Source organism: Ixodes scapularis, unplaced genomic scaffold (assembly GCF_016920785.2).
Source record: "Ixodes scapularis isolate PalLabHiFi unplaced genomic scaffold, ASM1692078v2 PGA_scaffold0__279_contigs__length_252992795, whole genome shotgun sequence".
NCBI lineage: Eukaryota > Metazoa > Arthropoda > Arachnida > Ixodida > Ixodidae > Ixodes > Ixodes scapularis.
This window is the reverse complement of record NW_024609835.1, coordinates 175360267-175374511: the sequence shown is the minus strand read 5'-3', so window position 1 is coordinate 175374511 and position 14245 is coordinate 175360267. Positions and strand designations below refer to the sequence as shown.

The window sequence follows — 14245 nt, the reverse complement described above, 5'->3', positions numbered from 1 at the left end:
ACCCACCCCACCCCCTCTTACAAAAAAAGAAAAGAGTGAAAGCCGTTTACATTTCCTGAAATGCCGAATTAGAGTGCGGCTCTTGAGGAGGAGGAGGAGGGAAGGGTACTGAGGAGAGGCTATGCACCTCCTCCTCCCCCCTCATTCTCCAATCTCCTTCGGGGGGTCACCTGACCTTGGAGGGGGGGGTCACGTGACCTCGGGGAGGGGGGTCATGTGGCCTCGGGGAGGGGGGTCCCGTGACCCCCTCTCCCCGAGGTCACCGAAGGTACCCAAGGTCCTCTCAAAGGAACCCGAGGTCCTCCCGAAGGAACCCGGGGTCTTCCCGAGGTCCTCCCGAAGGAACTCGAAGTCCTCCCGAGGTCCTCCCGAAGAAACCCAAGGTTCTCCTGAGGCCCTCCCAAAGGAACCCGAGGTCCTTCGGGAGGACCTCGGGTTCCTTCGGGAAAATTTACCCATAACACACCGCGCGGTTACGCCGACGGCGACGGCGACACCGCTTAAGCCGGAAACGGGCGCCGAAGAGCTGTGCTCTAAAAACGTTTGGTTTAGATTTGTATAGTGGGAAAGTTTGGCCAGTTCATGATCTTGCCACCGTAACACATCCCTCCTGAGTGAGCCAATTAGCCTGCGGCGCAGAGAGAAGCGTGAGCGCATGCACATGAGCTCCCGGCTGCTCCCAGCAAAGCGGGGAGGGCCGTCATTTTCATTAATTTGCCCGGTGGAATGCATGGGATTGGCATTTAAGTGTCGGTTATTTCGTTTTAATCGCTGGCTCTGGCAAGAAAATGATATGCAGTCGAACTGTTTATAACGAAGTCAATGCAAATGGGAAATATGTTTGTTATGTGAATGGTTTCGGCAGCAATGGGATTCTTCAGTAATATGTCAAGGTAAGTAACCAATGGGATTCTGTGGTCTGTGGTTGCAATAGAAAAAAAAAGAAGCAATTAAATTATTTGTGGATGGAGCAATGTGGTCCCGTCAGTTTTTGAATTATTAGAGCTTGATTTATTAGGGTTTGATTACTGCAAACTCTAGTTTTTAATGAGTTTGTGGAGTCTGTAGTCTTATTGCTCATCCCTTTCATTTATTTGCAAGGTCGAGCTTTTTGGTGCCCGAAGAGAACCTTACCCACACATTGTGCAATTCCTCAATCTTTTTTGCAAAACTATTTTTTTTTTACTTGTATTTTTAAGTTAATTGATCACAAGATTGCACATCCAGACAGTCCGGGGAGCAACTTGGCAATGCAGCTCACCCTCCTGCCTGAATTCATGTCTTTGGGGCACCTTAAAAGAGCTTTTTTATTGCCACATTGCTGATCTGTGTTTTTTGAGGGGCGAAGCTCTTTAGGGTCTAGCCTTGTCCGGCGTCCGTGCTCATATCGATTGCCATCCCATCTGTCTTCAAAAAGAAAAAATATTTGCGCAGTCGACGGGATTCGAACCTGTGCGGGGAGACTCCAATGGCTTTGTAGTCCATTGCCTTAACCACTCGGCCACGACACGCAAGACGAGTAGGGGGCTCTGAGATGTGGTAGTAACTCAAGAGCTGGGGACGTCATGGATGAAACGTTGCATGTAGCCGCTCAACGTCTATACAGGAGAGGGCGCTGTGGTCAAATGCGTATATAATCGCGTTAAACTTTGCATGTATTGGCTCAACGTTTATAGACGAGAGGGCGCTGCGGTCAAATGCTGAAAAAATCAGTATCATCAGCACCACCAGAGCTTCGCCCCAATCAACATCATTCGCCACGTAGAGATGTGGTCATCTTTTTTTTTGTAATACACGTGGTGGGAAGTGTTGTACAATTTTAGTTTTGTTTCACTGTCGTCTAGTGAGAAAACGTTGACTTACAATTGTGTAAGTCTGGTAGGAACACCAGTCGCAGGCCGCGGCATGGTCTGAAAGTCAGTTCTTTGCTCTTATTAAATTCTCGTTCCCCTCTCTGGGTTCCCAAACCGGGTTTCTTGGAACCCATGGGTTCCCCAGAGTACCCTTTGGGTTCCCTGAGCACCTAGATTTTTATAACCATTCCTACCCCCAAGTTGTGTTTTCCCAATTTAAGCACCATTTTAGTAGATTTGAGCCATCCACCGTTGCACACCTGTGCACCTAACACTGTTTGGTACATCTGTTAGTGTTTACAAGGCCTACTACGGGAATGAGTTGAGCTAGTTGGTTATGATACATTATGGGTGGAACCAGCTGAACATTTAAGGAAGGAGACACAGAAAAGACAACCACTCGCTGGCTAGAAAGATAACTTACTATGGGAATGAGTTGAGCTAGTTGGTTATGATACATTATGGGTGGAACCAGCTGAACATTTAAGGAAGGAAGGAAGTAGCCTGTAAGCAGAAGCCTACAGGCTACAAGGCCTGTAGGCTTCTGCACTGCTTTGTTGCAACAGTGCCAAGACCGGAAAGGGCTCCGTGGCCATTCGTCAAGAGAGACGAAGGCTCCTCGAGAAAGAAGGGTTTCGAGAACCCCAAGCGTAAGCAGTCTATTCATCGTTCGCAGGTGCAGATGTCTTGAGGCTCACTCGGGACGACCTCATTCAAATCTGTGGCTTGGCCGATGGGATCCGGCTCTACAACGCTCTGCACTCCAGGTTGGTCTCTTGCATTTCCTTGCATTCTTAAAGAGACGCTAAAAAATCTTTAATCTTAAATATATATATATATATATATCGTTTGTGCTCCAGAAATCCTCCCACTATTTGTCTCGTCTCGTGTACATGTAGTATTCTTTGTTTATGAGCTTCAGAGACACGGTATCATCATCAGCTGCGAGAGTCAAGAGCCACGTTATTGAATATACAACACGGGCACTTCGCACCATCATACGTGGTCTCCGAGGAGGATATAAACGAATATGTGCAGATGAATGAACCATACTTAATCTAATTAATCAAAGAATCAAAGTTTTCAGGAACCCGCCGAAAGCCAAAAAACGGCGGAGCCAGGATTTGAACTCTGGGCCTCCCAATGTCCGGTCGGGTGTGCTAACCTCTACACCACTCCACCTTGGCTTTCTGGCGTTTCCTACCTGTCTTATTAATGCACAAGAAATGAAATGTATCCAATCGGAGGTGTTCTGGAAACACACGCCGCCGCGTGGAACGCGGCACGACGCTTAGTGTCACGTGGTACGTGCTCGTTTGTGCTCCAGAAATCCTCCCACTGTTTGTCTCGTCCCGTGTACATGTAGCATTCTTTGTTTATGAGCTTTAGAGACACGGTATCATCATCATCTGCGAGAATTAAGAGCCACATTATTGAATATACAACACGGGCACTTCACACCATCGTATGTGGTCTCTGAGGAGGATGTAAAGGAATATGTGCAGATGAATGAACCATACTTAATCCAATTAATCAAAGAATCAAAGTTTTCAGGAACCCTCTGAAAGCCAAAAAACGGCAAGCAGGGCTATGTTAAAAATATTTTAACATAGCCCTGCCCGTTACAGCGCGCTGAGCGCTGGAGAGAAAAACTAGCAGAAATGACGTCATTGGCGGGGTCAGGTGACCCTTGCTCGCACAAAGCTGACTCGGGGATGCCGACGACGACTTCGTGATGCTCTGGACAGATAACGGGTGGCAGAGAAGCTCGCCTCATGCCCTACGGCAATCGCTGCGCATATTTTTTTAAATAAGTGCGGTTTACATTTATTTTTGCCCAAGTCGAGTGTGATAACTGAATTTACGGGACAAAAAGCTATGGAAGTCTGCTCCTAACTTGGGCATCCTGGAAAGCGACTCAGTTTCCCTTTAAATAAATAACTAAGTTTCTTTTTTTTTTTTAAATAGATTTTTTTTTTTTTTTTCACATTGACGCAGGGGCAAGCAAAGGTTTGTAGTATATTAGAACTAGTGCTCGCTGAAATAGGCCTTTTTTAACTTTTGTTGGCAGACCCATAACAAAATAGTGATTTGGTAGCAATAGCTGAATGAATGACACGACGTACGTCTGGTTCTAACCCTCGCCGCAATCCGTGCTGGTAAACCATCATCCTGTAGATTTTTGTACTCAAAGGCGGGGTTACTGAGCTCGCTTGGGCTCTTTTGCAATATTATCTTCTGTGCTAGCCGTAGTACAGTCGACTCCTTAATTTGAAGCTTATTGGGACAGAGAAACACTTGGAATTGACTGAACTTTGAATTAAAAAACCATACCCAAACCAACTGAAAGAAGGGTTTGGGCACAGACGAGCTGATGAATATTAAGCAACATAATAAAACCGGAGATAGGAAAACTAGAAGGTCACACACAACACCATTTCAGACACAGCTAAAAGGTTTTATTCACAAGGCCTTCTTTTATCACAAAAACCAACAGCCGACGCGGACGTGCAAAAACAACAATTGCTAGTATCAGCAAAAAGGGAACCACCCATCGCCGATATCTAATCACTTACAACCTGCAAAGCGAACCACAAAAAATTGACGGAACAAAATCTAAACACTACAACAGCAAAAACGCCCTGATTGTTTATCAAGAATAACGGAAGGAAAGCTAACATCATTCCCTGCTGACATAATGCTAATTGTTTTCTTCATAACATGTTAGGTAAACGCCTCCAATTCTTTGCAAATTATCTCTGTCGATTTCCACTCGGGTACGCGATTGTTATACTTATCTAGATGCTTGACTATTTCGGAGTTGGGCAAGTTTGACAGTACTGCCCTTTTGTGCTCTAGGAGCCTTTCATTAACACAACAGCCAGTCTGCCCAACATAACAAAAGCCACATGTCATAGGAATATCACAGACAACACCTTTGTTGTGTTGTGTGTCTTTGTTTTCCGTGTTTCTGATTTTATTATGTTACTCAAACCATTTTTTTTTTGTACTCATTTGGGAGAATTTTTTTATTTTTGTTGGCCTCTGCTGATGGAGACGTGTCATAGTTAACATAGCAAACCTTTCTTGGGTGTCTTTGGTGTTTTCTTTACAAAAAAAAAAAGTCCTCGATGCCCACCGTAGTAGTCTAGGATTTTACATGGAAAACGATGCAACAGTTCTTCGGCCTAATAACTTGCACAACTTCACTGTCTGGGAGTGGACTGCTGAACATGTTTGTTGAGATCAGTATATCCGATGGATGAACCATCTCCTCTACAACGCTCTGATGGCCCTAATGCTATTTGAAATAAGTAAATAAATAACAAACAAAATTGCTCTAGCCCAGCTTTGTTGCCCATGAGCACCACACAGCCATGCTGTTGGTCTGTAACTTCCATTCGCGCATGCCCGCTGCCACGCTTGGCTTGGCTAGCGAATCGTCTACTTGCTGCAAACAACTTGCCACATATAGAATGGGGTTTTATGAACACATAGAAGGATCATCACTGGAGTTCTAATTCTTTGTGCAAAAGTGCAATGAAATTTGATAAAACCCTACTATGTCATTCATTGATGTTTTGTTGAAATCAATAAATACACAGTGTTTTTTTTTCTTGGGACAACAAAATGACATAACACACACGTTTAGTGCTAGCATTTTGTTCCATTTAACTTGCATTTAGTATTTTTCTACACGTCTATGACTTTCTTCAAAGTTTGGTGTGCAGTGTGTGGGCAGCATTTACCGTGAAGTTCCTAAAGGATACCCACCTGAAATGAAGAGACAAATGGTGAAAAACATAGGGTGGGCTATTTTGGGGATGCCACAGCAAAACTTTATCAAAACATAATGATAAACACCTTGGCACTGGCTACAAACCACGTGACGCAGGAACTGGCACCACAGAATACAGACACCGCAAATTTGCATTTTAGGATGCAATAAACACGCGTGAATTCGCTACAAATTCCTGTGTCACGGGAAAGGATACTGCAGGTTGCGGACGCAGCAGATTCGTGTTTCGCAGTTCGAAGGATTCGCGGAAACCTGCCGAGAACTCGCATCTCAGGGGAACGATCACCGCAAATCGCGGATGCAGCAGATTCAAGTTTTATGATGTATTAAACACGCGGGAACCCGCTACAAACTTGCCTGTAACAGGAACCAATATCGCGCTTTAAGGTAGCAGACAAAAACGCGGGAATCCACTACAAACTGGTATGTTACAGGAACAAATACCACAGATTGCGAATGCAGCAGAATTGTATTTCATGATGCAATACTATATACAGTCGAACCTCGATATAACGAACTTCAATGTAACGAAATCCTCGATTTAACGAAGTATTTCATTTTTCATAATTTCTTGCCCATAGACCCCATGTATTTTTAGTCCCTATATAACGAAGTCTATTTTGCTGCTATTTCAATATAACGAAGCGCCATTGCCATAGAAGGCAATAAATAAATCAACTCTAAAAAACAACTTCGCAAAAAAATTGTGGTAAAAAAAAAAAAATTATGCGCAAACGCGAGCGCTTAATAGGTTACTTCACGGGGACGGGCCTTCCAACGTTCCTAGGCTGCCCGAGGATGCGGCGCCGGTAGCGCCGGCGAGGCATGCGGCAAAGCGGATTCCGCGAGGCTGGCCAGAAAATGCCGAGCAAAAAGTTAACACGGCATAACAGCATCACCACTGACATTCACTGATCATCATAGTCCACTGTACCGCGGGTAGCGCGGGAGCCAACTTCAGCGGGGGAGCGACGTGATGGCGCGACCGCGCGACCGCACGGGCAGTGCCATCTAGGAGAAGACCGAAAAGACCGATTATCGTCTTGCGAGCGTGATGTAAAGCAAAGGCGCAAGCACACTGTGGGCGCAAGGGGGCAAGTAAACTGTGCGGTCAAGAGTGCTGTGTAGGTTGGAAACATTGGCACCGCCTAAACCGCCTAAACTAAACAGCTTTATTTTTTAACCGGGCAGTTCACTTACGTGCTTGCTGGCATAAGGAAACGTAAAGTTCTTTTTTTGGATGAGAAAGCAAACGTTTTGGACGCCATCCTGAAGAAACTGCCGAGATCACGAGCACTCGGGAAGTGCTCGACGCAATGGACGTACTGAGGAGGTACACGGCGTCGCATGGGCAGCAAGATGCCGTGCAAGCGCTCTGGGCGCTCGAACGCCGTATGACGCCGCCGACGCCGCTGCTACTGTCAGACAAGGCGCAAGCAAAACTCGCGGACTACTTTGCCCCTAAATAAATGTCATTTTCGGTGAGTTTTCATACCCGTAAAATGTTTCGGAATTTGTTTTTTTCGCATGCTAAAGCCAAATTTCGATTTAGCGAAATTTCAATGTAACGAAGTAAATTGCGAATTTTACCGACTTCGTTACATCGAGGTTCAACTGTACACGGGACCAACTCGCGGGGAATCGAGATTGTGGACAAAATTGCGGGAATCCGCTACAAGCTATATGTCACGGGAATGGATACCGCAGATTGCGGACGCAGCAGATTCGCATTTCACGGTGCTACATTCACGCGGGAACAACTTGCATGTTACAGGAGCCGATACCATGTGTGCAGATCGCAGACAAAAACGAAAAAACCCGCTATGAACTCGCTTGTCAGACATGCCGGTACAGCAAATTGCGCGGTTGATGTGATTCGTGTCGGACATTGCGTGACGTCTGAGGGGAATCGGGGGGTGGGCGATGTTTCAGAAATTCTATGTTACAGATATTTAGCCAGAAAAACGGGATGGGCGATCTCTCGGGAGTGGGCGTTCTCTCGGAACTTTACGGTAGTGTTGTTCTGTGCAACAAGAGAACTTAAATTGTTTGTTTGCCTGTGTGAATCAAAAAGTGTTTTTTTTTTTAAGTTCAGGGGTCTGCAGAACTGCAGTGCCCTGAATTTACAATTAACTAGGGGATTTTGTGCATTGCACATGTAATGGGCCTCCTTTTCATTGAAGTCAAGAAGCTGTGCTGTTGAACACTGCAGAGCTTGACTGGACAAAAGTGGATAAATGAAGCAAGGTATCAGTTAGCGAACATTTAATGTGTGCTTTAATCTTCTGAATCAGATGAGTTCATTGTTGATGTTTTTTCAAGAGTCTACCACCTGGTAGTACCAAAGTGATAATTTATGGCACCCTGTTCTTTTAGGGAAGTTATCTTTGAAATTTCCTCATCGTATTCCCCATCTCTCACCCCTCATCTTCCCCACAAATGACGTAAGGTCAAGGTGGTGAAAAAATCATTAAAATACGTCTTAAACAAACAAATTAAAATTTAGCAGAGTGGATACATGCTATCTAGCATTAGCTTGCCCTTACCTCCACTCAAAGCAGCCCTTGTGTTCCACCATTGATCTATGCTGCGGTGTAAAAATTTTGGGGGTGGTTTTTGTGCAGGAACATTCGCCCAAGGCTGACCACTTACATCTGCCTTGCTTCGGAACAAGGTAAATGAGGCACTTCATTGACTTGCGTCTCTCTACACTTGTTTAGCGAGTTCAGTATCGAACCCGATGCCTGAGATAGCTAGTGACTTTCATTTTTATTGCTTTTTTTTTTTTTTTTCGCCCTCCAATGCAATTTTTAGAAAATGCTGCTGCTTGTAATGTGTATGCACCTCCAGCATGGGCTGGCATGCCACCATGATAGTTTCAAAACAAAGAACAATGTTTCATCATCGTTTTTGTCATCCCTAATGTAGGAAGTTGATGCCCTGCCTTGCTTACAGTCTTTATCTACATAAAAAAAAATATCAGGAAAATGGTGTTCTTAGAAAAAGGAAGAAAAATTACAATTTGATTTACCAAATGTCTTTTTAAAAAAAAGCCAAACTTCATTCTCCTAATGAAAATTGGTTATCTATGGATATAGCAAATCTGGTGATTGATTACTCTTCTCTCTCTTGTTTTTCTCTATAAGGAAAAACATACCTCCAGATGAATCATTTGAAGCTCTTTGGTGCACGAGTGCAACCACTTGAGCAAACTTCCCCATTTGTGAGGAAATGCAATGTTGCGAGTTATTGCAAAAAGTGGCAATAGGAGTTTAGCAAAGCAATACTTCATAGTCTTGTATACCCTGGAATCTATGTTCCTACAAGATAAATTAGATCTGGGCGGAATGCTCATAAAACATTCTACTTAAATCGCTAAATCGGCAAACATAATTTAAAAAGAAAACGATTATTTTATTTGGTTTATTTTGAACAAAGGTTCCAACAGCTTCTTTGACCTGAGGTGAGAAAACAGCACTAAGAATACCAAGCTCGAATAATCCTAAGATGGACCCATGTAGCTCAGTGCAGCCGTGCGAGGCCGTGCCTTTTCCCTCTCTGGCGCACATGCAGTGTTCCGGGCAGTGTACCTGAAGAACCTGACAGTGCTGGAGCTGCTGACCAAGCTGGCTGACCTGTGCAGCCTCTCCCCCTTCTCTGTGCACGAGGTGTACGTCGACGGCCCCTCCGGAATACACGTCCTGGTCACCGACGAGGTGGGTCTCCCCCCCCCACCTTGCGGCCCTTGCTTCTTACAGAATATTGATTGTAGCACACTAATGACAATGCTGACAAAATTTTAGCCTATCACCACAGACCTATTGCAGAGTCTTATTTATTTGACGATGAAGGGGCATTTGACCTGCACCCGAATTATTTGCAATGTTCGCGCAGTGCGGAATTGAGCTGCACGTGCAAGTGCTGGCATTCTTGTAGATGTTTTCGTGTTGTGATGGTCGCACTGGCATCTTTTTCTTTTGTGTCTCAGTGGAAACCACTGCAGAGGAATAAAAACCTGAATACTTGCAGATTTGAGCACACTTAAAAAAGTTGGATGTCTCTGCTCACTTGTACTTGACCCGAGGTTTGCACACAAGTTGGCTCAGTCTAGATACGTCGATCAGTTCACTTGTTTTTTCACGTTTCATGCTAGTACGTCGACTTCCTAATATCTAAGTTCTTAAACTTTGCTCACTACTTATGAATTGAGTATTGTTTGTAACAAGGCCAAACTTGTGGATTCTATGTTGTGTTTTTCCATAAGGTTCTGTTTCTTGAGAACATGAGAAAATTTTTCTGGCGACTGTTGACGAATTGAATTGAGTGTTGGCACTATTTGGAAACAGGGAACTCATTGTTTTGGTATATGTTACAGGTGGTGCGGAACATGGCGGATGAATCAATGTACATCCTAGAACTCTTAAGAGGTAAATAATGCTTGTGCCTGATTGATATCTTGAAAAGAAACTTTTTGTTGTAATGGGCATTCAGATAGACCACCAACCTTTATGTAATTCGTTTGAAAGATAGGCAAGCAGTCTAGACTTTAGGGTCGAGACTTGGACAAATCTCACGCATTTCTTTAAGTTCACCAGTCTAGGCTTTTGGGTTTGCCACTTGTGCATAGAGCAGTAGAGCATTTGAAGGAAAGTACTGCAAAGTAAGCGAGAGAACAAAGGTTGCTGCATGCTGCATTCATTTGTTGGTTTGGGCTGATGAACAGGGTCCTCATCCTTCAACAATTTTCACAAAACATGGCCCTCTTCAATTACCATAATACTTATTCTAAGTCATCGCCCACCTTCGCGTCATCGCCCACCCCACTTTTCGGGTAAAATATAAATTTCCAGAAGAAAAACACCGAGTGATTGCGCCAAAATCGCCAAACTTTACCAAAAATCATCAAAGGGACGTGTGTTTTCTGCCCCTTGTTGGGAATTGCCTGTTTGACCACTTACTATTTTGTTAATTTTCAATATATTTCAATAGGACTCTTCTGTTACACTCTCAAAGTAGAGTTGTCATGCTCAATGAATTGAGAAAAATATATTATTTCTAAAGTAATTTTTAAAAATGTATAACTGTGCCCCTTTGCTGATTTTTGGCAAATTTTGGCAAACTTTTAAGTGGGACCTACTTAGATATTTTAATGACCTTGACATCACCGGAAAGCTCAAACTTGTGGTCTTTTTATTGAATACAAGTTTACTGGGATATCACTCAAATAAAGTAATGTTACATACATTAAAAATTAACAAATATTAAAAAATCCAGCAAATCTGAGACCGATTTTTTCAAAAGCCCTATTTTTTATTTGCTTTTGGTTTTATTAGTAGCAAGGTATGTTTGTAATTTATCAGAAAATATAAACAGAAAATATAGTATTTTGTTTGTATGACTGCCATTAATGCTTGTGCCTTACGCCATCACTTACACCATGCTTCATATTGTATCTTATCAGTTGTTCGTTGTGACTCGCATAGATGCTTTTCTGGTCTACATTGTAGCAGGGTGTAGTTTATTACCTAATATTAATACTTTAATTAACATGTAAGTGAAATTGTGCATAGTGCAGAGCAATAACTGCCTCGGCAACCTCACCCACCAACTTACTCACTCAGACTCACTGACACTCACCGTGTGATTGTGAGTGAATTTGAGTGACTCCATGAATATGAGACAGGAGAAAACAGGATGAACCAAAGATTTCATGGGGGCAAACTTGTGCCAGAAACGAAAAAGAACACGAAAGAACATGCGCAGAAAGCAGCAGCAAGCTTCGACGGCGGCAGCTGCAAGCGGTGCGGTGCGTCAGCATAACAGCTGTCTATCACGAGAGAATCAGTGAATGAATCGTCAATACAGCATGTGGCTCTTTATCTACTATGCTCATCATCTCGAATATTCGACCTAGGATGTTCGGGGAAGATTTAGGGCGAGAATGACTGGGCAAGGCCATTCTGGCCTCCTTATCTTTTCCGCTGGGGGTAAGAGTATACGCAAACTTTCTAGATGAACCAAGAAGTGTATCTTCTCAATCATGCAGGCGGCAATATGATTAAGTCTGTGAGGTGATATTGAGTGGCTGAGTCAAACTTTGTGAAATCATATTCAGTGACTCCGTGATATGACTGAGATTGTGAGATGACATTAGTGACTGTGATATGGGTCTGAGATTTTGAGGTGATATTGAGTGACTCCATGATATGACTGTGAGTTTATGAGATGTTATTGAGTGACTTTGTGATATGACCCTGGGTTTGTGATATTGAGTAACTCCTTGAGATCAGCCTGTGATGTGACTGAGTGACTCTGTCTTTACATTGTGAATTTATCTGCTTGCAAATCAGTGATGTAATTGCTATGCCATTTGTGCTAAACTGTACCAAAATGCTTACCCTGCTACATACTAAAATGCAAGGAATTTGCACCAAAGCTTAATTTTTTTTAACACTGAAAGTATAATAGCTCAGGCCTTACTACCCGGCCGGATCTTTACGGTAGGCGAGTTTTTAGAACTTGCGATTATTGCCATATATATAATGTACTATTTGATTTGACTCTATATCAAACACTCAGTGGCAAATGTAAAGAAACAGTCCCAATGGCAATGGGACTAGCCACCTTATAGACCCTTTCAGGCAACATTTCATGGGCGCCGCCATCTTGACGTCACGTGACCCCGCCGCCATAGCCGCTCTTCAGTTTCTCGCTATTCCTCCGCGTTGTGTGCTGCACCGGCCGCTACCGGAGCTTTGTTTTCGCATTCTTTTACAATCCGCGTTGAAATCGTGTTTTCTTTAGGTCTTTTCGATATTTCGGGCTTTCATTTAATCATTTGATATCTATATTTCGACATAGCTCTTGTATTTTCTTATTTATGAAATGGAATCGGACAGCGAACGGATCGACGATACAAGATTATGGCTTCAAAGACCATTTAAGTTCATCCCATTCTAATGTTTTTTCTCGTTAATAAAGGGCAGTCAACACCATTCCGACATATGCAAATTTCAACTGACGCAGTAAGGCAATCCAGTCGTGCTTCTCGCTGCATGTGCGCGCTCGTTTCCGTAAAGGCGACCCGCATGTAAGCGATTTTGCGTGCGACGAGACGAGCGACGGCGACAACAACGAGAGTCAACGACGAAGATTTCTCACTCTCGCCTGTTGCATAGCTCGGTTTTTTGGGTTTCTAGAAAACGTCGCTCACCGACTTGGTCGCTTGCTCCCGTCGCTTCCATGCTGTTTGCCTCGTCGTGCGACTGCCCGAGCGACAGCGAAGCGGGTCGCCGTCGCTTGTCTCGTTGCTCGCCGAATCGCTTGCATGCGGTTTATACTTAATATCGAGGCGCCAATGGTTCAATGCTGTGTGCATGAAAATTAATTGAGTATAAACCGCATGTAAGCGATTTGGCGAGCGACCAGATAAGCGACGGCGACCCGCTTCGCTGTCGCTCAGTCAGTCGCGTGATGAGGCAAACCGCCTGGAAGCGACGGAGCAAGCGACCAAGACGGTGAGCGACGTTTTCTCGGAAATCCCAAAACCGAGCGATGGGATGGGCGACGGCGAGAAATCTCCGTCACTCGTCGCGTCGCACGCTAAATCGCTTACATGCGGGTCGGCTTTACGGAAACGAGTGCACACATGCAGCGGGAAGCACGACTGTGATAGCCTTACTGCGTCAGTTGCAATTTACATATGTCGCAGTATGTGTTGACTGCCCTTTATTAGTTATTAGCTACAAAAACGTAAGAATGGGATGAGCTTACATGGTCATTGAAGCGTCATAATCTTGTATCGTCGACCCATTCGCTGTCCGATTCCATTCCATAAATAAGAAAACTCAAGAGCTATGTCGAAATGTAAATATCAAATGATTAAATGAAAGTCCTAAATATCGAAAAGATCTAAAAAAAATACAAGATTTCAACGCGGAACGTAAAAGAACACGAAAACGAAGCTCCCTTAGTGGCCTGTGCGGCACACAACGCGGAGCAACGGCGAGAAACTGAAGGTCGGCTATGGCGGCCCGGAAAGCGCGTGAAGAGCGCGCCGACTGGTGGCAGCTCGAGTAACTGACTCGCTGAAAGCATCTATACCGAGTATTGCGGGGTTTTTTTAGTTTCGGTTTTTGGTTTTGAATGTAACGCGCATTTAATTTCGGGCACCGATTTTGACGAAAAAAATGCACTTTACAATTGTGCAAACACAGTATTGATCACTCACATCAATTTTTGTTATGAAGCTTTACATATAAATGTAATTGATGTTCATAATGAAGTGAAAAAAGTTTTTTTTTTTTATCTAAATGAAGAATTCTAGTTAATTCTAGTTTCATTACATCCTCTAGAACTTAAAAGAAACAGATTTAATTTTTCAAAAATGTATTCTGACTTAATTTCAGTAAGATTCTGGGCCCAAAATTATTTGGACAATTTCGTTCCCTCCGAGTCTGAAAAATCGGTCAGTGACCGTATGCGCTGTTTCTATTACTTGTACAATTTTTAGTTTCTGCTCCAGAGTCGTCTTACTGTGTTTCCGTGTTGGTGCTTCTGCTTCGTGCCTTGCTTTGCTTGTGGGCTGCCGAGG

The 14245-nt window shown here is 43.8% G+C and overlaps 1 protein-coding gene and 1 non-coding gene across 3 annotated transcripts in view; one reads left to right on the top strand and one right to left on the bottom strand.

The window, feature by feature from the left end:
* LOC8026178 (transcription factor CP2-like protein 1) overlaps positions 1–14245 on the top strand; it is a 66881-nt gene that overhangs the window by 46009 nt on the left and 6627 nt on the right. For both annotated transcript variants that reach the window (XM_029980652.4, XM_029980651.4), the window contains exons 16-19: positions 2530–2620; positions 8277–8326; positions 9226–9368; positions 10028–10079. In XM_029980652.4, coding sequence (XP_029836512.2) covers positions 2530–2620; positions 8277–8326; positions 9226–9368; positions 10028–10079 — 336 coding nt within the window. The remainder of the gene's footprint in view (positions 1–2529; positions 2621–8276; positions 8327–9225; positions 9369–10027; positions 10080–14245) is intronic.
* On the bottom strand, positions 1430–1512 carry Trnac-aca. The gene has a single exon. It is a non-coding gene; the product is annotated as a tRNA-Cys (tRNA).